Source organism: Macaca mulatta, chromosome 2 (genome assembly GCF_049350105.2).
Source record: "Macaca mulatta isolate MMU2019108-1 chromosome 2, T2T-MMU8v2.0, whole genome shotgun sequence".
NCBI classification, from domain to species: Eukaryota; Metazoa; Chordata; class Mammalia; order Primates; family Cercopithecidae; genus Macaca; species Macaca mulatta.
In genome coordinates, this window is record NC_133407.1 from 132,830,136 (window position 1) to 132,857,768 (window position 27,633).

A 27,633-nucleotide genomic window follows, 5' to 3' on the forward strand; every position below is an offset into this window, starting at 1 on the left:
GGACTACAGGCATAAGCCACTGCACCCGGCCCATTCACAAGTCTTAATACAGAACTTACAGCTTACAACGTTCGATTTCTGTTACTGATCCTTTAAATTATTTCTAAATCTTGAAATGAGTTGAGGATTAAAACACATATACTCATATGCGTGTACACACACACAGACACACACACACACACACTTTCACATATGCAAACACTTTGAAATCCCAAATGCTAAAACTCAGCCAGGTTAGCAGATATTCTGAATGTATTTTAGTTCTTGGTACTACTAAAATTGTTGGTTGCTGAACTACATGGAATAATTCCAGGACAAGAACCATAAAAGTGATGCTGACAGTAATGGACAGGTTACAGAAAAATATGCTTCATGTTCTGTTCAGTTAAAGTGTGCTGAGACTAATCCTCTTATCTCAAGGCATTATAAATATGGATAGTAATGGGTCTTTCTATGAATGTGTGCTTTAAAAGTCTCTTTGCCATAAGCAGGCAGCTAGAACGCTACAAAAGCATCAAAATATCTTCCTAAGTTTTAGGAGAACTCTTCTCAGAAACAGTCACATTTTGATTATTCAGAAGCTCTTTATTGACTTTGGGAATTCGTTTTTCCAATTTTTCTTCCATTCCTTCTTTGGTGCTGCCTACATGGTAATTTTAGCTCTAGGAAAAAGAAAGAAGGAAAGTCAACTATATTCAGGGCAGTTTGGCTGAATGGTTGGGATGGGAACCTATACCGGAAGACTTGGCTAGAATGAGGTTTCATGATCAACTGAATTCCCTTAATGTAGTATATGCTCAATGTCCCTCTCTCCTGGAGGCAATCAAAAGTTGATGACTTATTTCTTTGGAATTCTAAGAAAAAATGTTTGAATCTAACAGCATAGAAGTATGTCAACCTATCATTGCAACTAACTTTACAGTGATTTTCCTAAATGTCTCCAAAAGACACTTAGAGCAAGGATGGCAGCAGAGGTTATAACAGATACGCTGAGACTCCTGTGCTTTAAAATCTGATCATGCACTGCTAAAATTGTATTCTGATAGGTTCAGCATATTAAATTTCAAGGTTATAAGTATAGTATCAACTCTGGAAATTGAATTTAGAAACAGTAGCTCCACCTTAGGGAGAGAAAACAGAGTAAGATTGAAAGCTGAAAATGTCTAATTTTATGGTTGTTACTCAGAATTGATTTTTAATTTGGCTTGATCTTTTCACAAGCCTATTTTGCAAAATTTGATCAATTTAGTTACTAGTGTAAACTACATTTATTTTGCTCACTTGACAAATATTTACTGCGGGCCTATAGTGTATGCCAGGTTCTGTGCCAGTGTTTGGGAGATAAAGATGAACCCTGGTCTTACGAGTTAGTGTAATTGCGGGGAGTGACTGATGCATAAAGGAACAATTCAACGTAATAGAAACAATTAGAAGAATTATTTAAAGAATGTTTTGGAGGTGGAAAGAATTTAACCCCCTGTAGGAAATGGTGGTAGTAGACAACGAAAAAAAAAAAAGAATTTCTTAAGGGGCAGAGACTCGAGCTGAATTCAAAAGGATGGGTGGAAATTTGCCAAATGAAAATAAAGGGAGATGGGAAGGCGTTCAGTAGAAGGACAAGTATATCAAAAAGGCATGGAGGCTTGAGAAAGACAAGGATGCATCATCAGGGAAGGAGGGGTTATTTCAGTATGACCACAGTGGGAGTGTGGAAAGAGCCCAGAGTGATAAGCCAGGGCTTGCATGTCCTATGAAGGGGCTTGCTACACAATAGCAGTGGTAATAATAGCAAAAATATAAATAGCAAAACGGAGTCAGACACTCTTTTATATAGTTTGCATACATGTTAACTCATCCACTGAGGTAGAAACTGTTATTATTCTCACTTTAAAATTGATGAAACAAAGTCTTAAAAACATAAGTATGATGCCCAGGACAGAGCTAAGGCCAGACTCCCCACTCCTCCATTATGCACCTCCTCTGTAGCTGGCAGGGGCTGGCTAAGATGTTAAGCAGGGAAGATGGCTAAGTCTTGTTGATTTCACATTCTAAAATGCCTCCATTCTGCCATCTATTTGTTGATTCTTTATTATTTTATTTTTATTTTATTTTATTTTTGAAATGAAGTCTCGCTCTGTCACCCAGGCTGCAGTGCAGTGGCACCATCTCAGCTCACTGCAACCTCTGCTTCCCCAGTTTAAGCAATTCTCCTGCTTCAACCTCCCAAGTAGCTGGGACTACAGGTGCAGGCTACCACGCCTGGCTAATTTTTGTATTTTTAGTAGATACGGGGTGACACTATGTTGGCCAGGCTCGTCTCGTACTCCTGGCCTCAAGTGATCCACCTGCCTTAGCCTTCCAAAGTTCTTGGATTACAGGCATGAACCACTGAACCCAGCCTATTTGTTGATTCTTTAATCATTCACTCCTTCATTTACCCATTCAATAACCTTTTATCTAACATCTAGGTCCTACAGATTCCTACATAAAGGAAACCTGGTCCCAGTCTCACTGTGCTAGTTTATATTTAATGAAATTAAAATGTGAATTTTCAAGGCCTTCCTATACTCTTTCCCCAGGCTGCATACTGATTCTTAAAACAGAAGAACATATGGCATGAGGATGAAGAGTGGACAAGAGGTCAAAGTAGCTGAAATATATAAAATGCTAAAAGTGTAACAAAACTGATCTCAACCAAGCAATTGATCTCAACCAAACAAAAATGTATGCACAAAAGAAATATGTCAAAATAATACAATTTATGCTATAATATTGAGATTATGGATCTTTTTGATTTGTTGTACTTTTCTGCATTTTCTAAATGTTCTACGATTACTAAGTATTACCTTTACAATAGGAAAAAACTGCAAGTTGTCTTTAGTAGCAAGCCTTTTGCTGTTCTAGATAAGGCAATCAGAAATTTTCAACATTCACTGAGTTTTATCCAGTGAGAAAAATGCCCAAGTGTTTTTGTAATGGATGAAAAGTGATAAGCAAAATGCTTTTATTCTCTCTCTCTCTCTCTTTTTTTTTTTTTTTGAGACAAGTTCTCACTCTGTTATCCAGGCTGGAATACAGTGGCACAATCATGGTTCACTGCAGCCTTGACCTCATGGATTCAAGTGGTCCTCCTGCCTCACCATCCCAAGTAGCTAGGACCACAGGCATGTACTACCACACCCAGCTAGTTTTTAAATTTTTTGTAGAGACAGGGTCTCACTATATTGCCGGGGGTGGTCTCGAACTCCTAGGCTCAAGTGATCCACCTGCCTCAGCCTCCCAAAATGCCAGAATTACAGGTGTCATCTACCATGCCTAGCCATTTTTATTATCTTGATACAGCTTTGAAGAGGTAAATTTTAATGAATATACTGATTTTTTTCTTTATTTTTCTGATTTAAAACTAATCCAAGCTACCTGTTAAAAAAATTGGAAAAGTATAACTTAGAAAGCAAAAGCTTTTCCAATCTCACTCTCAGAAATAATAAACATTTATACTATGCTGTATTTTTATATTTCTTCCTAGGAGTACATTTCATATACATAAGCAAATAACAAAGTTAAAAACAATAATACTATATTCACTGTTCTGTACCTTCTTTTAACATTGAACAATGTTAGACTGTTTCATGTTAGTTAAGGAAGGTTAGCCTATTCTTGTTAATGGCTGTACAATATCCTATCATATTAATGATTTGTAATTTATATAATGAACTCCTATTGAAGTATATTTGGGCAGTTTCCAGTTTCTTACTATTAGAAATAATAATGTAAAATATGTTTTTATAGATATCTTTTCCTATTTCAATAAAATCTTCCAAAGAATAGATCCCTATGTTTGGTAGAGTCCTGGATGACAAGATGTATTCTTTTTTTTTTTTTTTTGAGACAGACAGGGTCTTGCTCTGTTGCTCAGGCTGGAATGCAGTGGCACAATCATGGTTCTCTGCAGCCTCAAACTCCTGGGCTCAAGTGATCATTCCACCTCAGGCTCCTGAGTAACTGGGACTACAGGTGCACACCATCATGCCTGGCTAATTTTTTTTACGGTTTGTAGGAACAGGGTTTCACCATATTGCCCAGGCTGGTCTCAAACTCCTGGGCTCAAGCAATCCACCTGCCCTCAGGCTCCCAAAGTACCACGCCTGGACTTTGGATGTACTCCTTTTATTATTATTTATTAATTTATTTGAGACGGGAGTCTTGCTCTGTCGCCCAGGCTGGAGTGCAGTGGCGCCATCTAGGCTCACTGCAACCTCTGCCTCCTGGATTCAAGCAATTCTCCTGCCTCAGCCTCCCGAATAGCTGGGACTACAGGCACGTGCCACCACACCCGGCTAATTTTTGTATTTTTAGTAGAGATGGGGTTTCGCCACGTTGGCCAGGATGGTCTTGATCTCCTAACCTCATGATCCACCCGCCTTGGCCTCCCAAAGTGATTTGATTACAGGTGTGAGCCACAGCGCCCAGCCATTGAATAGCATTTTCAAAAGTGTGGTCGGCAGTCCATTAATAAGTATTGCTTTAAAAAAGAATTTCACATACAGTAAGTTTGGAAAATATTAGGTTAAACCAAATCAAATAGGTTTATTTATTGCAGGACTTCTTGATGCCTGCCTGTATTATTTGTTTTTCTTTTCAGAAGCAGGTCTTGCTCTGTCACCCAGGTGGGAGTGCAGTGGCATGCTGATGGCTCACTGAAGCCTCAAACTCCTGGCCTCAAGTGATCCTCCCACCTCTGCCTCCTGAGCAGCTAGGATTACAGGCACACACTGCCTTACTTGGCTATTTAAAAAATTTTTTGTAGACACAGGGTCTTGCTATGTTGCCCATGCTGATCTTGAACTCCTGCCCTCAGGTGATCCTCTTAATGGGCCTCCCAAAGTGTTGAGATTATAGGAGTGAGCCACCTCATTGGCCCCAAATTGCTTCTTTTTTTTTTTTTGAGACAGTGTCTTGCCCTGCCGCCCAGGCAGGAGTGCAGCAGCACAATCTCAGCTCACTGCAACCTATACCTCCTGGGTTCAAGTGATCCTCCCACCTCAGAGTCTCAAGTTGCTGGGACTACAGGCACTGCACCTGGCTAATTTTTTTTTTTTTTTAGAGATGGGGTTTCACCATGTTGTCCAGGCTGGTCTTGAACTCCTGGGCTCAAGTGATCTGCGCGTCTCAGCCTCCCAAAGTGCTGGGATTAGAAGCATAAGCCACGATGCCCTGCTCCAAATTGCTTTTTATACTACTTTGGGAAAGAGTAATCAGTAACATCAAGGGATTTCAGGCATGCTCAGTCTCTCCAAGGTCCCTGACATCTTTTAGAAATATTATGTCTTAGTGTCTTACAAAGTATCATCAGACACATTACCTTTAAATTAAACACAACACATACCATCACATAAAGGATGAGGGTAATAAATAAATAAACACACACATACTACACACATACAAATGAAAAAATCCTTAAGACTTAGGATTTTAGGCCACAGGAAGGTATATTTGTTAAGTATTTTACTGATAATGCAGCACTCATCAGAGGCCCTGACCCTTAATAGGAATGCAATGATGTTTTAATTGAATGAATGAATGAATGAATGAAGACAGAAAAATATGGTTTCTGGGGCCAGACTACATAGATCTGATCACTCCACTACTAATAAACTACTCAAGTTTAGCCAAATTGTTTAACCTACTTATACCTCCATTTCCTTATTTATTGAAGTAGTAATAAATAACAGTATCAGTTGTTGTGAGTGTTAAATGAGCTAATACACACAAAAAAACCAGTGCTTTCTATTTGGTGAGTTCTTTATTGTTTCTTTTAGAGACAGGGTCTTGCTCTTTTGTCCAGGCTGGGCTGCAGTGGCATGATCATGGCTCACTGTAACCTCAAACTCCTGGGCTCAAGTGATCTTCTTGCCCCAGCCTCCTGAGTAGCTAGAACCACAGGCATACGCCACCATGCCCGGCTAAGGGTGAGCTCTTAAGAGTTGAGTTGCTATCCTCCTCCTCCTCTTCCTCCTCCTCCTTCCCACCTCTGCAGAAAAGGGAGCTGAGGCTGTGTATGGTCTCTACAACAGAGCACCTCATAAGCCCTACTTGCTTTTCCACATTTTCTGTCTTTTCATTATTACCATATTTATATACACGCCAAAAGAGACAAGATGGCCAATACTATTTTAATTTGCCAAGCCTGTCTTCAGATTGCTGATTTTAAAAAAAGGGGTGTGGTGGTCCATGTTGGCTGATTACTAAAATCACAGATACGGTCAAGGGCACCTCCAAGAATAATGACCTGGAGCAAGCCTACAGTCCTGCTTCATGCATTTAGGCTTTTCCTAGCAGGAGCAGGTTGCCCAAGGTAGACCACAGCCATGTTGAAGGCTTCCCAGGTTCCCCAGTATCAGTTTCGGCATTTCCACATCACCACACCTGGCACAGGTGGTTGTTTTGTGAAGGCAAGGTGTGCCCCTCTGCATTCTCACCAAGGAAGCCAAACAGGTTCAGGGGCCCTCGCTTGAACAACAACCCAGACAGCAGCATGCAGTCTCCTCTGAAACGCTTGACCCACAGGGACAGTTCCTACCTAGTTTTCTTACAGGTTCTCTTCCAGCATGAGTGCTAGTGTGCTCCTGAAATATCCCTCTAGAAGTGGTGCTTTGTCCCAAGTCCAGCCCATTAAAGTTATCTGGCCCCTAATGTACAGAAGCACCTGATTAACTACTATGGACTAAGAGCATCAATGTGTACAACAATGTTCAGAATTAAAGGAAAGAGGGAGTTTAAACTCAGGATGTCACAGATATGCCTCCTCCATGAATAGACACACGATGCCAGAGTACATGACATTAACCACTGCACTTGCTGCCTGTCATTGAGCATGTCCATGACATTAACCACTGCAAACTCTGCCTTCTGGGCTCAAGCGATCCTCCCACCTCAGCCTCCCAAGTAGCTGGGACCACAGGTACATGTCACCAAGCCTGGCTAATTTTTGTATTTTTTGTACAGATGGAGTTAGTTATGTTGCCCAGACTGGTTCTGAACTCCTGAGTTCAAGCAATCTGCCACCCTGGCCTCCCAAAGTACTGGGATTACAGGCATGAGCCACCATACCCGGCTGAAATTTTCTTCTTCTTCTTCTTTTTTTTTTTTGAGACAGAGTTGCACTCTTGTTGCCCAGGCTGGAGTGCGATGGCGTGATCTCGGCTTACCACAACCTCTGCCTCCCAGGTTCAAGCGATTCCCCTGCCTCAGCCTCCCAAGTAGCTGGGATTACAGCCATGTGCCACCATGCCGGGCTAATGTTTTTTGTATTTTTAGTAGAGACAGGGTTTCTCCATGTTGGTCAGGCTGGTCTCAAACTTCCAACCTCAGGTGATCCGCCTGCCTCAGCCTCCCAAAAGTGCTGGGATTACAGGCGTGAGCCACCGCGCCCGGCCTGAAATTTTCTTCTTAACATATAATTCTCACTCATTCTTTGATGAAGGTTGTAATTAGTGTTGACTAAGTATTGTTAAGTGTTATTCAGTAATACCTGGAAAATGAAATTTTTAACTTTGTGGATGTTTAATTTCTTAGTAAATGTAGGTATTTTCATGTGTTTCCCCCTAGTCAAATTACACACTTTTGCTTTTTGCTTGACTTCTTAGGAAACAAGGGTTATCAGCACACTCATTCATTTGTTGAGTTAGTCAACAATCCACTGAATGCCCAATGTGTGCCATATTTCACATATCAAATTTTGCTGACCGGGCGCGGTAGCTCATGCCTGTAATCCCAGCACTTCAGGAGGCTGAGGTGGGCAGATCACAAGGTCAGGAGTTTGAGACCAGCCTGACCAACATGGTGAAACCCCGTCTCTACTAAAAATACAAAAATTAGTTGGGTGTGGTGGTGCGTGCCTATAATCCCAGCTACTCAGGAGGCTGAGGCAGAAGAATAGCTTGAACCTAGAAGGCGGAGGTTGCAGAGAGCTGAGATCGTGTCACTGCACTCCAGCCTGGGCGACAGAGTAAGACTCTGTCTCAAAAAAAAAATTTTGCTTAGAGTGCTTAGAGTATTTTTCACAAAAGTGAAACATCTTTATTCCTTTTTCAGACCATCCTGGATACCCAAACTCAGAAACAAGGCACAATTATTTCTTTCAACACATTGAAGTGTCACCATCGGCTTATTCTCTATGCAGTACGGGTAATGATATTACAAAACTCATTGGGAGCCACCAGTTTTTCAAATGACATGCTCATAAGGCTGAATTTTATAAATCCATATGTATGTAGCTGTGCAGAGCTTCAGCAACTGTATCAAATCTTATCACAAGTCATATTTCTTACTAAACAAGTATGTAAGAAGACATTGTGGTTTTATCAGTATTTGTAAATAAGAGCTCTCTTTTCCTGCCTGTGTATTTCTGTTTTCAGTGGAAGGAAGGAAGTAGCTGTAGGGGAAAGCTGTCTGGCAGAGAAGAAATGTGTGTAGGGTGTGATCAGAGGTGTCGAACATCTCACTGGTGAGAAGAATGCTCTCTGTGCAGTGTGGTGGGATGGGGGTGGGGGGGGCGTTCACTCTCAGATCTAGCTGAGTCCTGAGTTAACAGTAGCTACCAACCATCAGTGACTCACTTTTGCCAATAAATAAATCCACCTACGAGTGTTCTACAGCTGAAACTATGTTCTCATAAAACTTCTTTGCCTCTGTGGCCATGGTTCAGCTGATACTCCTTATGTGGAATGTTTTTGAATAATCATACATCTTAAGAAATTACTTGAAAGCTGCTTTATCCAAACAGCTACCTGATCCTGGAACATCTCTTGGAATTTGTTACCAGCCATCTGCATTATATGTATATATTTGGAGACGGAGTCTCGTTCTGTTGCCAGGTTGGAGTGCAGTAGTGTGATCTCGGCTCACTGCAACCTCCGCCTCCCAGGTTCAAGCGATTCTCCTGCCTCAGTCTCCAGAGTTGGTGGGATTACAGGCGCCTACTGCCACACCCAGCTAATTGTGGTATTTTTTTGTAGAAACAGGGTTTCACCATGTTGGCCAGGCTGGTCACGAACTCCTGACCTCAAGTGATCCACCTGCCTTGGCCTCCCAAAGTGTTGGGATTACAGGTGTGAGCCACCACACCCAGCCATCTGCATAATAATTAGATAGAAAATATCCAACTCTAAATTCCTACAGATAAAAATTTAAAAAAATTATCTCAATAACAGTCATAGTGCCTTACAATATTATGTTCTGTAAAAGTTCTAAATTATCTGACAAGTCATGAAACACTCCCATTTAGAAAGGAGCTCCCAGGCCAGGCGCAGTGGTTCACACCTATAATCTCAGAACTCTGGGAGGCTGAGGCGGGTGAATCACTTGAGGTCAGGAGTTTGAGACCAGTCTGGCCAACATGGTGAAACCCCGTCTCTACTAAAAGTACAAAACATTAGCTGGGCTTGGTGGTGGGCGCCTGTAATCTCAGCTACTCGGGAGGCTGAGGCAGGAGAATCGCTAGAACCCAGGAGGCAGGGGTTGCAGTGAGTTGAGATCGCACCACTGCACTCTAGCCTGGACAACAAGAGTGAAACTCCATCTCAAAAAAAAAAAAAAAAAAAAAGGAGCTCCCAGCAACTGACATTCATAAAATGCAACAGCATTTAAAGGAATTCTGCTTTTCCTTGCTTTCTCAAGACAAACAGAATTTAGCATATAGAGGTACAAGAGAAATGTCAGGAGTTGAAAATCTGCCTTCTAACCATCTTTGCATTAGCAAGAGAAAACACTGGATCAATGCCAACAAAGCAGTGAAAAATATTACAAGGAGCAATTGTATTTCTCTACATAGGAGAGGATGGCCAACTGTGGTTTATGAAACGTGCTCCTGACTCAGTAAATGCTGTGTTTGAAAAGCTGTGTTTGTTATATAGGTGTCTACTCATCAGTCAATCCTTAGAGTTCTTAGGAAAACCTGAGTCTCGAAAAGAGGGCTGTAGTAAAGTCTTTGATACTGGGAACATTTTACTTTCCCCATAGACTCAGCCAAAAACTCTGCTTTGAATATTTATACTTCCAGCCAAGATGGAGTAACAGGGACTGAATTTATCCTCTTAACTGAAAAAAAACAAAAACAAAAACAGACAAAATATATAAAACAACAGTTTTCATAACACTGAATATCCAGCAATGAAGATAGTGAACCTTGAACAAGGTGAGCCCTATGATTGCCCCCACTACTGTCAAGAGACGGCTCCAGGCTGTGGAGGGAGAAACACAACGGAACACAGTGAACTCCCTGAGCTAAGGAGATGGAGCAACTCCTTAGTCCAGGAGATCAAAATGAATAGAATTTGCAGAACAGACTGCCAGAGAAAAGAGAGCTGTGAAGAGACAGAACCCTGAAAATCTATAGAGGGTGTCCTTTGAGGATTCAGTAGAGCACTGATCATTCCATGCACTGAAAGAAACTACCCAAAGTGAGAGACCATCTGAAACCATAAGAGGGAAGAGTGACTCGTCCTCACACAGGGCTGGAGGTGGTGCCTATTCCCACCAGCCAAACTAAAAAACATAATTCACGGGGCATTGAATAGAGTACTCAGGAAGATCAGTATGCAGAATAATTAGCTACAGAATGAGCGCTGCTCTGGGCTAGCCTAACAAATAATAAAAGCAAGACCTGAAAAAACCAATCCATATTTGAGTAACTAAACTGCATTCCGAAACCAAACATCAAGAATATTTATAGGAATAAAAAAATATATAGCATTCAAAAAGATACAATTAATAATGCCTAGCATCCAATCAAATACTGCCAGGCATGAAAATAGGCAGAAAAATATCACCCAAAATACAGACAAAAATCAATCGAAAATACCCAGAGCTAACACAGACATTAGGGTAAGCAGACAAAGGCATTAAAACCATTATTATAACTATATTTAATATGTTCAAAAAGTTAAATAGTCACATGCAAGATGTAAAAAAGATCCAAATCAAACCTCTAAAGATAAAAACTCCAAATCAAACCTCCAAAGATAAAAACTCATGCCTGTAATCCCAGCACTTTGGGAGGCTGAGGTGGGCAGATCACCTGAAGTCAGGAGGTCGAGACCAGTCTGACAACATGGTGAAACCCCATCTGTACTAAAAATACAAAAACTTAGCTGGGTGTGGTGGCACATGCCTGTAATCCCAGCTATTCGGGAGGCTGAAGCAGGAGAATCGCTTCAGTCCGGGAGGTGGATGTTGCAGTGAGCCAAGTTTGCGCCATTGCACTCCAGCCTGGGCAACAAGAGTGAGACTCAAAAACAAAACAAAAACAAAAACAAAAACTCTGATGTACAAAATGGGATTAATGGCAGGTTAGATTACAAAAAACAGATGAGTGAAACTGAAGACAAAGAGAAACTATACAAGATATCATATTCCCCCAAATCCCCACAAATGCAAAGCATCACTGTGTGACAAATTCAACTGGCCTAGTATATGTGTAACTGGGCTTTGCAAATGAGGCATACATGAGGCCAAAAAAACAAAAAAAATCTGAAGAAATAATGGCTAAAATGTTTCTGAATTTGATGACAACAAACCAAGATGCTCAATAAATGCCAATGACATACACACATACAGAAACACATGAAGAAAGCTATATCAAGGCACCTCATAATAAAATTCCTCAAAGCAGGCCAGGTGCAGCGGCTCACATCTGTAATCCCAGCACTTTGGGAGGCTTCAGGCGGGCGGATCACCTGAGGTCAGGAGTTTGAGACCAGCCTGGCCAATATGGTGAAACCCCGTCTCTACTAAAAATACAAAAATTAGCCGGTTGCGGTGGTGCACACCTATAGTTCCAGCTACTGGGGAGGCTGAGGCAGGCGAATCGTTTGAACCTGGGAGGCAGAAGTTGCAATGATCTGAGATGGCGCCACTGCACTCCAGCCTGGGTGACAAAGCGAGACTCCATCTTTAAAATAAAAAAAAAATTAAAAATAAAAATTAAAAAAAAAACTTGCTCAAAGCAGAAAAAAGAAAAAGAGAAAAATTTAAAAGCAGCTAAAGAAAAAGATATTCCATACAGAAACACAAAGATAAAAATGACAGCAGACTTCTCATCAGAAACAATGCAAGCAAGAAGATAGTGAATCAATATTTCTAAAGTATGGAAAGAGAAAAACCGCCAACACAGAATCCTACATCATGTGTAATAGTTTCCAAAACCAAAGGCAAATAAAGATGTCTTCAGGCACAAGCTGAAGGAATTTACCACCAGTATGCCCACACTGTAAGAAATGCTACAGGAAGTCCTCTAGGCAGAAATAATCATAACAGACAGAAATATTAATCCACACAAGTGAATGAAGAGCAATAGAAATGCCAACTCCATGGGTAAATATGTAAGACTTTTGGTACTGTTTGAATTTCTTTAAAGTTAATTGAATATTTACACAAAAATAATAATGTCATGTGCATCTGTAACTTATCAAAAAGTAAATTGTATGACATCAATCACATAAGGGCTGAGAGGAGAAAAATGGAAGCATACTATTGTAAGATTGTTATACTACATGTGAAGTGGTATAATATCATCTTGAAAGTAAATCTGATAAGTTAAAAATGTATCCTATAAACCCTAAAGTAACCATGGAAATAACAAAGAGTTATAGCTAATAATCCAACAAAAGAGGTAAAATGAACACATAACATGCTCAATAAACCTAAAAGAAGGCCTGGAAACAGGCATGCAGTCTGGAGAGGGAATTCTGAGATCCCAAGCATTGAGATCATAACGTACAAGGGAGGAGCCAGGCTCCACTGGGCATCTCTTGGCCCATGGCTTCCCTTCCCTTCCTCAGGAAGTTGCTTGAGGAGACCACAGTGAAGGCTTTTAAAGCTATGCTAGTCTGCAAAGAGAAAAGACAAAAAACTGAGAGTGTTTAAAAACTTTTTGTTGTTGTTGTTTTTGTTTTTGAGACAAAGTCTAACTCTGTCGCCCAGGCTGGAGTGCACAAGCTCGGCTCACTGCAACCTCCGCCTCCAGGGTTCAAGTGATTCTCCTGCCTCAGCCTCCCAAGTAGCTGGGATTACAGGCACACGCCACCACGCCTAGCTAAGTTTTGTATTTTTAGTAGAGACGGGGTTTCACTGTGTTGGCCAGGCTGGTCTCGAACTACTGACCTCGTGATCCGCCCATCTTGGCCTCCCAAAGTGCTGCGATTACAAGCATGAGCCACCGTGCCCGGCCGTAAAAACTTTTATAGCAATTTGACATGGCCGTAACATCCCAGCATGGGATTATTTTTCTAGCAATGCATGTTTATTGAATTTTATAAAAGTGATCTGTCCTTGATGCATTAGATAGAAATAAAAAACAATAAGAGAAAAACCCTGTCCTTACCACAGATAACTGAGATACTGCTTGAAAACATGTGGCTGTGAGCCGCCTTCCTTCCCTAGATTTAAGGTGGCTCGTGTGTGCAGGGATCAGAAGGCAGAAATTGAACTGAAATAAGGTTGGTTTTGAATTACTGTAAGTGTAGGGCATACCTTATTTAAAAAGATTTCTGGTCTAGACGTTTTGATGATAATCTGATTGATCCATCTTTCTGTCTTTCTGGGTCACTCTGTCAATTATATGCTGCATTTAAAGTAGTGGGGATTGTGTATACTCAGGAATCCCCTGCAGAGGGTTGTCTTTCCCACTCAGAATTTGAGAAAAGATGTCATTTGTGCATGTGTGTAGTCGGCGGGTAGGACATACTCATCGAAAAGACGAACGGGGCACCTACCTTGTGCACGCAGGCCTTTGCATTCAGGAAAAACAGCTCCACGGTGGTTTTATCCTTTAAAAACGATATGCTCTCAATGTAAAACCTGAAAAACAGCAGAGGAGTTTGTTCCTTTAGATTTATTTTCATCTCTCAGCATTCCTCATTCAGTGTTCCCCGAAAGCAGCGCGAGAATTTTGAGAAACCTGAGGAAGGTTGTGCGTTCTTTTCCTTTTTAAAAGAAATGTGCACCACACGTAAGTACGTGATGGATGTATGTGTATGTATGCCTAAAATCTCTTTCGGCATGTTTTTGTGTCTTGGAAGGTGAGTTAAAGAGAAACCCCAGATGGTAATCAACCAAACACAAACATTTATTTGTGTTGCTCATTCTTTGAGACATGTTCTGGGAGTTCATAATAATACCTCAGACAGCTTCAAAAGAAAAGCCCAGGTGAACCCGGAGTTGAAAGCTGAAGTCGGCTGAGCAAGCACCACCTAACCCAACCCCAAACCCTGCTTGAGGCTCGGGGATTTTTAGACGGAGGGGCCTCAGGGCCTCACGCCTACCTGACCCCCATCCACTGGGTGAGTTTCAATCACACTTTTCAATCACTCTTTTCTTCCTTCCCATCCTTCCAGGCCCTGGGTTTTTCCTTTGGCTCAAAGCCAATCTCTCAGCAACCATCAATCTTGGTCTTTTCTCATGCAAATCAGGGTATTCTGGGCCTCACTACTCCACTCCCTTTCTAGGATTTTGCTTGTTCAATCTGTGAGACCACAGGTTGCAGGCAGGCCCCTCTCTCAGGAGAGCTCTGACAGCTCCGGGGTGAGGAGGGGAGGAGGCTGTCTTTAACAACTCTGTTTGCGTAATCCTGTACTGATGAGGCCAGCTTGCAAAGGCTGGCGCTCTGTGGTGGGCGAGTGGGCAAGCTAGGGGCCCGAAGTTTTCCTCACGTTCTGGAGCATTGGTGGATGAATAATGCATGAAGGGCCATCAAGCCCCAAGACAGCTCACTGCTTTGAGTCCGAAAGGGAATTTACTCTCAGACCAGTGAGAGTGAAGGCAAAGCCGGGCTAGGAAGTGGCCAGGTGGACCTATCCTTAGCTCTGCGGAATCCTGAGGGGGCTTGAGCCTTTGCTTCTCTTTTTCTCCCTTTCCACAGTGATGACACCTTTGATAAATAAATGCAGCTGAAAGGGCTGTGAAAGATTTTATCACTGAGACAGTAAAAACGTTCGAAACATTCCACCCTTTAACGTTGAGTCATCAAGGGAAGTTCCAGAAAGAGAACAAATCCTTTATATTTTTACTTACAAGCTTTTATCTCACTTATAAGTGAGGTTAATGAAGATGGAGGAGTGTCGGATTTATGAGAAGAGAAAGTTAAGTACGAAGGCGGTTAAGGAAATGAGGAGTTGGGGGGAAAATAGGCTTTGGAATCCAAAAGATCGAGATGTAGTGTTTCAAGTCCACCATTTATTAGCTGTATGATAATAATGTTTCTTTGTGTCTTTCTAAATTGGGTGTCTTACCTCTGAGGAAAGAACAGAACTTTTATCTGAAGAATTCCAGTTCTTTCAATTTATCAGGTCTAGAGAGGCATTAAAATGGACAGCAATCAAGTCCTATTTCCCTCCTTGAGCTATGTATTTTTCTCCAGAAACTGCCTGGTATAGCCAAAACTAGCTGCACTGGACACATTAGTGTCCACTACCCCGGACACTATAACCCACATCCTGTAGCTCAACAATGGATAGCCAGGCCAGACGCAGTGGTTCACGCCTGTAATCCCAGCACTTTGGGAGGCTGAGGCGGGCACATCACTGGAGGCCAGGAGTTCCAGACCAGCCTGGCCACCATGGTGAAACTGTCTCTACTAAAAATACAAAAATTAGCTGGGCGTGATGGTGGGCGGGCACCTGTAACCTCAGCTACTCCGGAGGCTGAGGGAGGAGAATTGCTTGAGCCTGGAAGGTGGAGGCTGTAGTGAGCTGAGATTGCGCCACTGCAACTCCAGCCTGGGCAACAGAGGGAGACTCTGTCTCAAAAATAAAATAAACAAACAAACAAACAAACCCCCAATTACTGATCAACGTTATTTCTGTAAACCAAGGAGAATTAATTCCTGACAAACAACTTTTGTAACTGTCCCCTTTCTTGATTTGTCCTTTTTTTCTTTAAACACTTGGGCCTCTCCTTCTCCAGAGCACTTCTTAAGGCAACTTGGAAGTGTGTCCTGGGCTGCAGTCCTCAACCTTGTCCCAAATAAGCTTTCTATATTAATTTTGTCTCAGCTTTTCCTTTTGGGTAGACAGTATTCTCTTCTCCCATCAGTCTAGTTTCTTCTACTCTGAGCCCTGCTGCGTGGACTAGGAGAGTCACCTGACTCAAAGGCAGCCAAGATGTCAGGCGGTGAGGAGGCCTGGAAAGGAGCAAGTGCTACTCAACAGATGCTTTTTATATTGCATGATGAATGAGCCAACCGATTAACATGGGCTCTTAGAGACTGAGGGGCGGGTCAGGAGGGATTCAGTGGAGGCAGAGAAAGGCACTAAGCAGCAATCATGAGGCAGCAGAAGCCATGAAGTAGAGAGGGACAAGAGTCCACAGCAAGAGTTGATGGACCAAAGCAGGGTAGCCGAGTCACTGTGATGGCAGACACCAAAGTGAGGCGGACCAGAGGTTGGCTGCTGCTACAGGGCTAAGATGACCCATGTTACACAAGTTTCTGTGCATCTCCAAGAACCTTCCAGTTCAACTACTTGGTGGTGGCTGTTTCCTGCTTTCTTGGCTTTCCCATGCATTTGTATCCCTATCAATGAAGATAATATGAGCAGGCTTCCAGCGGGCAGCCTAATTAAGGGCAGCAGCAGGATCCCAGCCAACATTTCCCAAACTCTTACTAAGGTGCCTGCAATGTGCTAAGTGCTTCCCGATTGTTCTCTCATTTAATTATCACAACCACCTTGGGGAGGGACCTATGATGACCCTGATTTCACAGACTCAGACTCTTGAGTTTTAGAGATCTGCCTACCCGGTGGGGCTAGGTCTTGGTCTGGAACAATGACTTTGACTCTGTGGACAATGCTCTTAAGCAACATCTCCTGGGCTGCCACTCCCAGTTCACTCAACCAGCACTCAGCAGGAAGCTGAACCCTTAGTAATTGTGGGCATCTCAACAACGTAAAAAATAGGCAGAGAAATAAGACAAGTGTGACATTTTCACCAAAATGTTAACATATGTAGAAGTACATGTGTTCTCTATTGCTTCAATAAGCAAAACCACGGCAAAAGACTTAAGTTGAAGGATTTTGATTAACCTATAAAACATCTTTTTAAAAGTTAGAGTAGTCTCAGAAGGGGAAGGCCTTTCCACAGGAAGAGATCTCCCTGTCCTAAAAAAATCCTAGGTCAGATTAGCAGAACTCAACATCTGCTTTCTACTTGAAATTTCTGAGATTATTTTTTTCCTTCACTTCTAATTACTTCAATAGACGTCTCTAACAGAGACTATTAAAAAACAGGGGGTCAATGAATTTTCTCACTAACAAAGCTCATAATAATTTCTTAATTTTATTTAAAATTTAGTCTTCACTTGAATTTCCCCATTGTCTCCAAAACTTATAAAAAATGAGTTCTGTGATTGTAACATTTAATAAGTAAAGCTGCACTGGTCTACGGCAACAGTCACATATGCAAAAGTCGTAAGGATCACTGGCTGGATATAAATGAGTGATGCTGACTAGATGGGTGAGACCTGCTTGGGGGACACCGGGACACATTTTTTCTACTCTACTAAAACTCCTTCATCAAGGTGTGGGTAGGTGACCCAAGGTAGGCCAGTCAGCTTCTCACCCTGGAGAATAAACATGATTAGAATGACCTAAAGATCAAAGATGGTTGGAGCTTATTTATTCTGCTAGCAGCACTCTGATGAAATTGTCCCTTGGTTTCTGCTCCCTAGATCCTTGCAAAAGCCCTGATCCCTGTCTTTTCTGAGTCCTTGTTAGTTCAGTTTTCCTTCCATTTTGTTTGTTAGCCACAAGTGGTTCTGTTGCTGGCAACCAGAGAACCCAAGTTAATACAGGGCTTCTTCTGTGCTAGGGATAATACAAAGTGCTCTACAGGAACCATTTTTTTTTTCATCTTTGGTACAACCAGATGCAGTAGGCAACAAATTATGAGCCCATTTTATAGATGAGAAAGCTTAGATACAGAGATGTCAAGTCCTCTTCTTTAGGCCATACAGCTAGCAAGTACTGGAGCCATGACTCAAACTGAGGTCTGTTAGACTTCTAAGTTCATATTCCAAGCCAATATGATATAACGCTTTCCTACAATAACAACCAAAATGAAATATAACATGTACACAATGCTGTGGGGGCCCACCAGCCTGATGCAATTAACTCAGCTTATGAATTAAGGGGAGAATGTTGCCAAACTGAAATCCATAGGACTAAGCGCCACAGGAGAGGGGACAGTTGAGCTGAGTCTTAAAGAATGCATGAGTTCACCAGGTAACACAGGTAGGAAGGGCACTCCAGGCGGAGCGCATATTAGCCAAACCAATCCTCTTGCTAGTCTTCGGGCATTGAAGAAACCACGTACAGGTTGCTGGGTAGCTTGGCGCCAAATCAGTTTGTGGTGCATCCAACTCTGAACAGATACCTTTGTACTAGAAACTGGGTTCACCTTGTTTTTGGAGCCCAGGCCCCTGACTACATCCTAGTCCCAGTAAACAGGTCTCTATCTTATTTCCCACTACTTTCTGGCGACCAGCCCTGGTGCCTCCTGCCTAGGCATCCGATTACCAGCTCTCTGAACCCACAATTCCATCTCTCCCTCAAGGGGACCATTGTAATGACTTCATATTTATAGAGTGTATGAAAAGTATATAGGAGCTTTGGGGGAAAAGGCTCTTCTCAGGCACACCTATCAACACACACCATGAACTGAAAATAAAATCTAGGACTTCTTAATGACATGAAATGGACTATCCCAGATTAATAAAATAAAGACCTTTTCTTTCAGCCTTTTTTTGCAAAAGGATACTGTTTCCTTTTTGCATGCTTACTGTGAGCGATTTCACTAAGGTTCTGTTAAGTTGAAGCCCATGGTTAATTTTTCAGCTTCAGAAAGAACCCAGGCTTTTTGAATAGGCACACATTTTGGAGACAAACCTCAGCTTCACAAGCGTAATTTCTTGAGAAAAGAATTTGCTCAGGAAGGTTTTGTCTCTGCTATTTGGGCTCCTCCCATTAGCATTTTTTTCCTTTCTTGGTTGGCTTAACCACTCATTAGTGATGACAGAACATTACACCACAGTGACATGACAAAGACGGCTGGAAGGGACACAGCCCTGCCAGCCAGATGGCAACACATGGATGTCAAAGAGCACAACACCCAGTTGTTTGGAAGTGGCTCTCCTTTGAAGAGTCGCTTAAATTTACATGACCAATATTTTTGTCTTGTGGTATTTATTTCTAGTGGTCACAAGTCAACACTAGGGAGCGGGACAGACATTACTTTGAATCGTAGCTCCAATGCTGATCAGTCTTGAGGTCTTGGGGCAGCTGCTCTGCTCTCAGTGCCTCTTACCTCTCTTGCCCCACACACTGGAGAAATGACAGGGTTTGAAATGTGCTTAATGGAGGGGCGCTGTGGCTCACGCTTGTAATCCCAGCACTTTGGGAGGCTGAGGCAGGCGGATCACCAGGTCAGGAGACTGAGACCATGGTGAAACCCCGTCTCTACTACTACTACAAATACAAAACAATTAGCCAGGCATGGTGGCGGGCGCCTGTAGTCCCAGCTACTCAGGAGGCTGAGGCAGGAGAATGGCGTGAATCCGGCAGGCGGAGTGAGCGGAGATAGCGCCACTGCACTCCAGCCTGGGCGACAGAGCCAGACTCCGTCTCAAAAAAAAAAAAAAAAAAAAAAAAAAAGAAATGTGCTTAACATAGCAGGTGGCGTGTAGTTTAGTAGCCAATGAATGGCGGTGATTATTAGAATATTATTATCGCTCTACTGATGTGACTGTAATAAAAGGCACTGACTTAGTTGGGAACATCTTTAAAGCTTTAACTGTAACAACCAGAATAAAAATTCCAAGTATCTGGCCAGGTGCAGTGCCTCATGCCAGTAATCCCAACACTTTGGGAGGCCAAGGCAGGCAGATCACGTGAGGCCAGGAGTTCGAGACCAGCCTGGCCACCATGGTGAAAACTCATTTCACTAAAAATACAAAAATTAGCTGGATGTGGTGGTACATGCCTGTAGTCCCAGCTATTCAGGAAGCTCAGGCAGGAGAATCGTTTGAACTCGGGAAGAGGAGGTTGCAGTGAGCCGAGATTGTGCCACTGCACTCCAGCGTGGGTGACCGAGCAAGATTCTGTCTCAAAAAAAAAAAAAAAAAAAAAATCCAAGTATCTTTCCTAAGTTCCTTCTCTCAAGGAAACAAATGCTACAAAAATGTCTGTTTTAACACAAAATGAGAAAATATTGTGAAATGAATGCTCTTCTAACCAGTTTTGACTTTTCTTTCTCAACTGAGCATGGTTTCTTTGCTTCCCAGGGCCTTTGCGAGGTCCGAGTGATATCTTCAAAGAGGGTGAATTGGGCAAGAACTGCTCAATTATTTTGCATTCTGAACAATGCTGAGTTTGTGACTGGCGTCCAGCGAGGGCTAAATCAAAACACCTCATTCTGGGTTTCATTTAGTCACCATGAGTAATTTCAGGCATTTAACTGCAGCCACACGCCTGGAAAGATTTCTATCAGATCCTCATCCACATTCTGAGCAGGGAGATATCTGTTTATTGCTTGTAATGACCCTGCAAGGTAGTCATATCTCACTTTATAATGCATGCTGAAGGCTGAAGTGTAATTTAAGTGTATTTCACTTTCTCCAAACACATCACTTTCTGCAAGCTATTATGCAGTGCTTATGGGAGTCCAATATGTTCCCTTTCATCTGTGGGAGGGGAACAGTCTTGGAGAATTCCCAGGGGAAGCACTGTTTGCTTCTACAATGTGCTCCTCTGCCAGGAATGCTCTTTCTCATTTCTGAATTTCCAGACATGGCTAGAACTAGAGAGGGCCTCCTGGTAAGCCTGTAGGAACCTGCCCTCTTGCTCCTTTCCCACAACATGACTCTTTCTGAGTTATCTGGAAGAGCTGGAGGCCCAAAAGAGTCAGGGCCTTGCTGTGACCTGCCAGGAAGGGGAGAGAGTCTTCTCCCCTAGGCAACCTGAAGTGTCAGGGGCATGTGAATTCCAAGTGCTTGCCTCTCCTCCTCTTTAAAACAGCCTGCTCTAGTCCTCCACAGGAAAGCAGGGACAGATGCTTTGAGAGGGAGTGGGGAGGGGAGGCAGGGGAGAAAAGTTGGGTGGGGAGGTAACATCTGGGCACGGTGAATAATGAAGATAAATGATAAGATCCTCTGCCCAGTGCAAAGGGGACTAGGTCAGACCCAAGCCAGACAATCCCAAATCTTTCATATTCAAAGGCTGTGACAGAAACATGATAGAATGTTTCACCCACTGAATATGTGGTTGAGGCAGCCTGTTATTTATAACATAAAAATAGTTAACATTGATAGAGGGTCTACATTACCTGTTAGCACTTGGAATCCTCCAAAAACCCCCAAAGTAGGTGGGTGCTACCACCAGCTTCATTTTATAGGTGATGAAACAGGCCCGAGAGGGTGCCAGAAACTACACAGTGAGTAAGTGGAAGAGCTGGAATATGAACCTAAGAATGATGCTAAAGCTCTGTTCTCAATGTTTGGGTGGGGGTGTTTACCAATGCTGAAGACACTATTTGACTGTCAGCACTTGGGGAGTGTTATTTTTTATTTTGAAACAGGGTCTTGCTCTGCTGCCCGGGCTAGAGTGCAGTGGCCTGATCACTGCGGCCTCAACTTCCTGGGCTAAAGCCATCCTCCTGCCTCAGCCTCCTGAGTAGCTGTGACTGCAGGCACGCACTAAAATGCGAGGATAATTTTTGTATTTTTTGTAGAGACAGAGTTTCACAATGTTGCCCAGGCTGGACCTGAACTGGACTCAAGTGCTCCACCTGCCTTGGCCTCCTGAAGTGCTGGCATTACAGGTGTAAGCCACAGTGCCCAGCCTGGGAGCATTATTGACGTCAGTAGGTGGAGACCAGGGATCTGCTAAAGATCCTACAGCACAGCTTAGCTCCCTACTATAAAGAATGGCCTGGTCCTCAGTTTCGATAGTGCTGCTACAGTGAAACCCTGCATTGAAAGCCGAGCTTCTAATTTCTGAGCTCTGCAGCTTCTTTCACCCTTCACAATATGGTTTCTTTCTTTTCTTTTTTTCTTTTGGAGACAGGGTCTTGCTCTGTTGCCCAGGCTGGAGTGCAATGGCGCGATCTGCAACCTCTGCCTCCCAGATTCAAGTGATTCTCCTGCCTCAGCCTCCCACGTAGCTGGGACTACAGGTGTGCACCACCACACCTGGCTAATTGTTGTATTTTTAGTAGAGACGGGGTTTCGTCATGTTGGCCAGGCTCTTCTCGAACTCCTGACCTTGTGATCCACCGGCCTTGGCTTCCCAAAGTGCCGGGATTACAAGCATGAGTCACTGCGCCCAGCCCCACCATACAATTTCTTTACTTTTGATGTTGCCTCTTCATTGTCCTGAGACACACACACACACACACACACACACACACACACACACACAGACACACACACACATCCTTTAAGTATTCATGGCCCATCTGTTTCTTAAAACTGTGGAAACACAGGCACACCCACCAAAAGATAGGACTGAAAGGTTTGAGAGGGGAGTGAGCAGATTTCTAAAAATAGTTTCTGATGCTTGCCCAGGGAATACACCAAGAAATAGAATCCTGTAAGAAACTGGAATCATGATCGAGCATGTGCTTCAGAGGATTCTGTGTCTTTCTTGAACTCTTGTGTGATAAGGATGTTGGATCCTCGAAGATGAAGGCCATTAACCGCCTGCCTGGAAGTTCAGAATAGGCTGGGCCAGTTAGGGGTCATGGGTGATACTGAGGCAACTGGCCTTTGTATTTCCCACGGTCTGGGGTATTGTGCATTCAGATGGGAGTGTGGTAGATGGGCAAGGACCTCTAGCTAACTCGCACACCTCCCGCAAGTAGCCTCAGCTCAGCCTAAGTAGGAGGAATCAGCTGTTTCTCTGGGCCTTTAAATCACATTCCTCCATGAAAAGATGCACTTTCCAGCCCTCTCGTTATTGTAAATCACCTACCCTCTGATGGCTTTAAACAAACGCATGCTTATCTGGTCACAAACATTTTATCCTTTCTTCCTCTTATCACTTTTCATAATTGCATTTAAAAAATTTGCTCAAGTAATATGTTCATTGTAGGAAAAAACACAGATGAGCGAAAAAGAAGAAAATAAAAATCGTCCCTACAATTATCCTACCTAGAGATTAACTATTGTTAACATTTTCAGCTTAGTTTCTATCTGTACAGATGTTTTATACAATATTTTACACAGAGTGTTATCATATCGCATGGACTTTTTGTGGTCCACTTCTTTCACCTAGAATATATTGGGAGCATCTTTCTATGTCAATAAGTCTCCCTCTTTACTACAGTCTGTCTTTATGTGTCACGTGTATTTGGCTCTCTTTAAAAAATTCTGGTGGAATGATGAGGACTCATGGGTTGTAGTCATGATGTTCCTTGAGTTAAACTCTTTCTAAAGATCTAATGTTCCAAAGACCAGGCCAGGAGTGATGAGAAGGCAGTCAGCAGTCTTGAATTCAAGGGCTCCCTGTTTGCAGCAATTTTCACCCAGAGGGAGTAGTCTGCCTCCGGGTTTCCTACTACAGTAGGAAAGTGAGTTCTTCTCAGCCCTAAGAGTGGCAGACAATGCTTTAGGGTACCACTGAGTGGATACATGCGGTCCTAGGACCCAGCAAAAGTGACTTGGAAAGAGGAGGAGGAAAAGAAGGGAGAAGAAGAGGGAAGACCAATTGAAATGAAAAACAAAACAAATAATAAAGGGGATGAAAGAAGCCAAGATTCTGGCTTTGACTGGAACAAGGTGGTACCGGCCTGAGCCACCTCAGGTTGCCCTCCTCTGAGGGAATATGAGCTTCTCCAGTGAGGTCACGCCAAGGCCCTGCACTCCTAGTTAAATGCTTGCTTGCTCCTCACTGTCAAGCCTTTCAAATATTCACATCTGGGCTGCATTACCAAGAGGCCCATATGTTTGTGGAATATAATTTATGGCAACCAGATAACAACCCCCAGCCTGGGGAAGTCCCCCAGAAACCTGGTGGAGTTTGGACTCCTATGGAAATAGAGAACTGGTTAAATAAATTATGGTACCTAAATAAATTATGGTGCGTCTATACACACAGAGGTCACACACATATTTAGCACACCTCTTTGAGATTTTATAACTGGAAAAAAGAAGACAAAGGTTTAATCTTGAAGTCATAAAGGGAACACTATGTGCTTTTGCTTTACATATTTTCTTTTCTCTGTGCAGAAGCAGCATATGTTTCTGAGCTGCTCCCTCTATCCTGGGGAATATAAACCAGATATTTATTAACCCTTCAAATCTGTAGTACCTCAGGGTTTAGCTCAGGAGTAAATGAGACAATACTTGTCAAATAGCCTAGGGCCTGCTGGAGTTTATGCTACGTTTCGGTAGAGAGAAAACTTCTTGAGAGCAAGATCTCATGGAATTTTTCTTTTTCATAAATGCTACAATAAAAAAATTCCTTACATTTGCATAATGTTTTGCAAAATCATTTTGTATCCCCTGCTCTCTCTTCAATTCTCATAACCAACTTGTACCATCTCTGGTGAATGTGGAGTGAGACTCAGTCTGGTCCACCCCACTCACCTCTGGCCTGGACCATTGCAACAGTTTCCTAACTGGTCTTGCTGTGCCCTCCTGCCCCGTTCCAGTCTGTCCTCAATCCAGCAGCCAGAGTGAGTCTGTTTAAAATGGAAATTGGTTATGCTCTCAAGCTCAAAACCCATAGGCCCCAATGCCCTACAGGCCAACCCCATGCCAACTCCTACTCATTTCCCTTTTGTAGGTTCTCTCCAGATACATGACTTCCTTCCAGGGGCTGGTACACACCAGGCATGCTCTTGCCAACCTGTCTGTGCACCTGCTGTTCCCCTGGCCTGGAAGAAACTTCCCCAGAAATGGGCCTGGGTCCTGGGTCCTTGTCTCATCTCCTGTATGTCTTTGTTCAATGCCACCTTCTTTGGGAGGCCTTCCCTGATCACTGTATTTAGAATTGCAGCCCCAGCTTTGCTAATATTCCCTTTTCCTCCTCCCTAATGGAACTTCCTCCATAACCCCTCACATAAGATGCTTTGCAGGTTTACTTTACTTAGTGTCAGTCTCTTTCCATTAGGCTGTATGCTTTATGGCTGCAGGATTTTTGTCATTTTCTTCTACCACTGCTAGATTTCCAGCATCTAGTATAGGGCCAGGCACGTAGCAGGAAATCAGCAACTATTTATCAGATGAATGGATAAACTGTTATTCTACAATGAATGCATTTGTTTATGTGTATGCAGACTATGATGGTAGAGATTTTTGCCTTCTTCACTATTGGGTCCTCAGACCTAGAATGGGGCAGAGTACAACGTAGCAAAACTCTAACACATAATGAATGAATGAAGGAAGAAATGTTTCTTCACAGCTTGGTGTAGCTCCTTCCAGGAATTTTCTCAGTATTTACAGATCTATATATGTTTATAAAACATACCAACTTCAAAAAACCTCAATGTGATCACTTGAACTTCCCATGGCATAAATAGTAATCTCTGTTTTACAGAAGGACACTCATTCCCTATCTTTTTCAGATATAATGCATCTTTTCTCCTCAGATGCATGAACGATGAGATACATGACAACATCCCTGATAACAGTGACTTATTAAAGTAATGATTTATAAGAGGAGGGGTGGAGAGAGGGCTGGACAATGCACCCCTCCCTCCATGGCACTATATCAGAATCTGGGCTAGGAATGTGGAGTTGGAGGGGAGTAACTGTGTAGTCTGAAAAATTTCCCAAGATGATTCAGATATGCCCTGCCTCGCCTTCTGGAGAAGCTCTGAATTGCAATGTACTTTTTCATCTAATCTCTTTTGTTAAAGTGATTCATCATTTACTATAAAAGTGCCACCATAACCTACTGAACCTATCTTCATTGTTGGCATTAGGACTTCTAATTGTTTGCGTTGAAAATAACAGCGGTACACATGCTTTATGCTATCACTGAAGGGACTTCTTTTTCATTGTGTATTAACTATTTGGTGACCACACACCTCAGTGTCCATGAATGAGGGGCTTCTGTGCTCCATGTTCCAGTGCATGCAGCAGTACTGTGCTGACGCAAGAGGTGAGGACCCCAATCTCAAAAGAGGTCCCCTGCACTTCCAGAGGCTCCTAAAATGAGCGAACATCAAGACAGAACCAAATGCTATCTTTGGCTCTCTACTCTTCAGTCAAACAAGCAACCTGGAGATTTGTTGATGGTGTCTACTGGGATAGAAGTATTACCAATAGTTCTGTTTTCTCCAAACAGGAGGCTAGAGACCCTCTGAGGAGCAACTCGCTTCACTGGAGCACAAAACAACCCCATTTGCAAGACCTCCACAGAACCAGCTACACTCCACAGTGACCTCGGTCAGTTCACGAAATTCTTTGGCGTGTGCTTTTCCTTTATCATTTCCTTAATTAAATTGGAGTAAAAACAACTACTTAATTGGAATAACAACAAAGACTATTATGATCTCACTATACTGTTGGGAGGAAGAACTAAGTGAATAATTAAAAACTTGATAAGGGTTTTAAACATGCAAGTAGTTAAGGGAAAGTAATGCGAAGTGATTATGGGACACTCTTGAGATAACACTCCAAGTAAGTGCTGAAACTCATGAACAAGCAGCAGGTCACTCTGGAATTTCAGGAACCTGCTTGGAGAAGATAGAGAGCCTTATGAATGACTGTACAGAAAGGGAGATAGAGTTTACTCCTTTGGTATTCTGTGACCCCAAACAGACCAGATATTAGCTGTCAAAGAATCTACACAAATCTGGTTACTACCTAGATGGTACTTGTTAGATTTTCTGAAGACATATGCTTTCATTGAGTAGATGACACTACAGAAACACTACACCATGTGCACAAAAGATGAAAGGGCAATGATGTTAGGTGCAACCTATTTTTTTTTTTTTTTTTTTTGCGACGGAGTCTCACTCTGTTCTCCATGCTGGAGTGCAGTAATGCGATCTTGGCTCACTGCAACCTCCACCTCCTGGGTTCAACCTATTCTCCTGCCTCAACCTCTGGAGTAGCTGGGATTACAGATGCCCACCACCAAGCCTGGCCAATTTTTTGTCTTTTTAGTAGAGATGGGGTTTCCCCATGTTGGCTAGGCTGGTCTCGTACTCTTGACCTCAAGTGATCTGCCCACCTTGGCCTCCCAAAGTGCTGGGATTACAGGTGTGGCCAGCTGTAACCTAAATTTTAATAACAACTAGAAATAGCCTTAATGCTTAAATAAATAGATTTTTATATACCCAAGGAAAGATCTCCAAGTTGCAAAGAAAAAATAAATTAATTCATCAAACGACTTACCCTATTTTTCTAAGAACGGGGGAAACTTGGGGGTCGAGGGGAAGGTTGGAGGTGGTGAAGAGTAATTTTTACTTTTCATTTCATTCATATAATTTGAAATGTTTATAGTGATAATATAATTCTCTCTGAAAAAGTATATTTTATTTATGTTGGGCCATTTTCCCTACACAACACAAGATTAAAACTTCGCTATTCTCTGACTCCTGCTTAAGTACTAATATGCTGTTTAACCTCTTGCCTAC

At 42.6% G+C, this 27,633-nt stretch overlaps 1 protein-coding gene across 3 annotated transcripts in view; it reads right to left on the bottom strand.

Annotated features, from left to right (window-relative positions):
- FRMD4B (FERM domain containing 4B) overlaps positions 1-27,633 on the bottom strand; it is a 208,103-nt gene that overhangs the window by 101,182 nt on the left and 79,288 nt on the right. For all 3 annotated transcript variants that reach the window (XM_015130422.3, XM_015130423.3, XM_015130426.3), the window contains exon 5: positions 13,773-13,857. In XM_015130422.3, the coding sequence (XP_014985908.1) occupies positions 13,773-13,857 (85 nt within the window). The remainder of the gene's footprint in view (positions 1-13,772; positions 13,858-27,633) is intronic.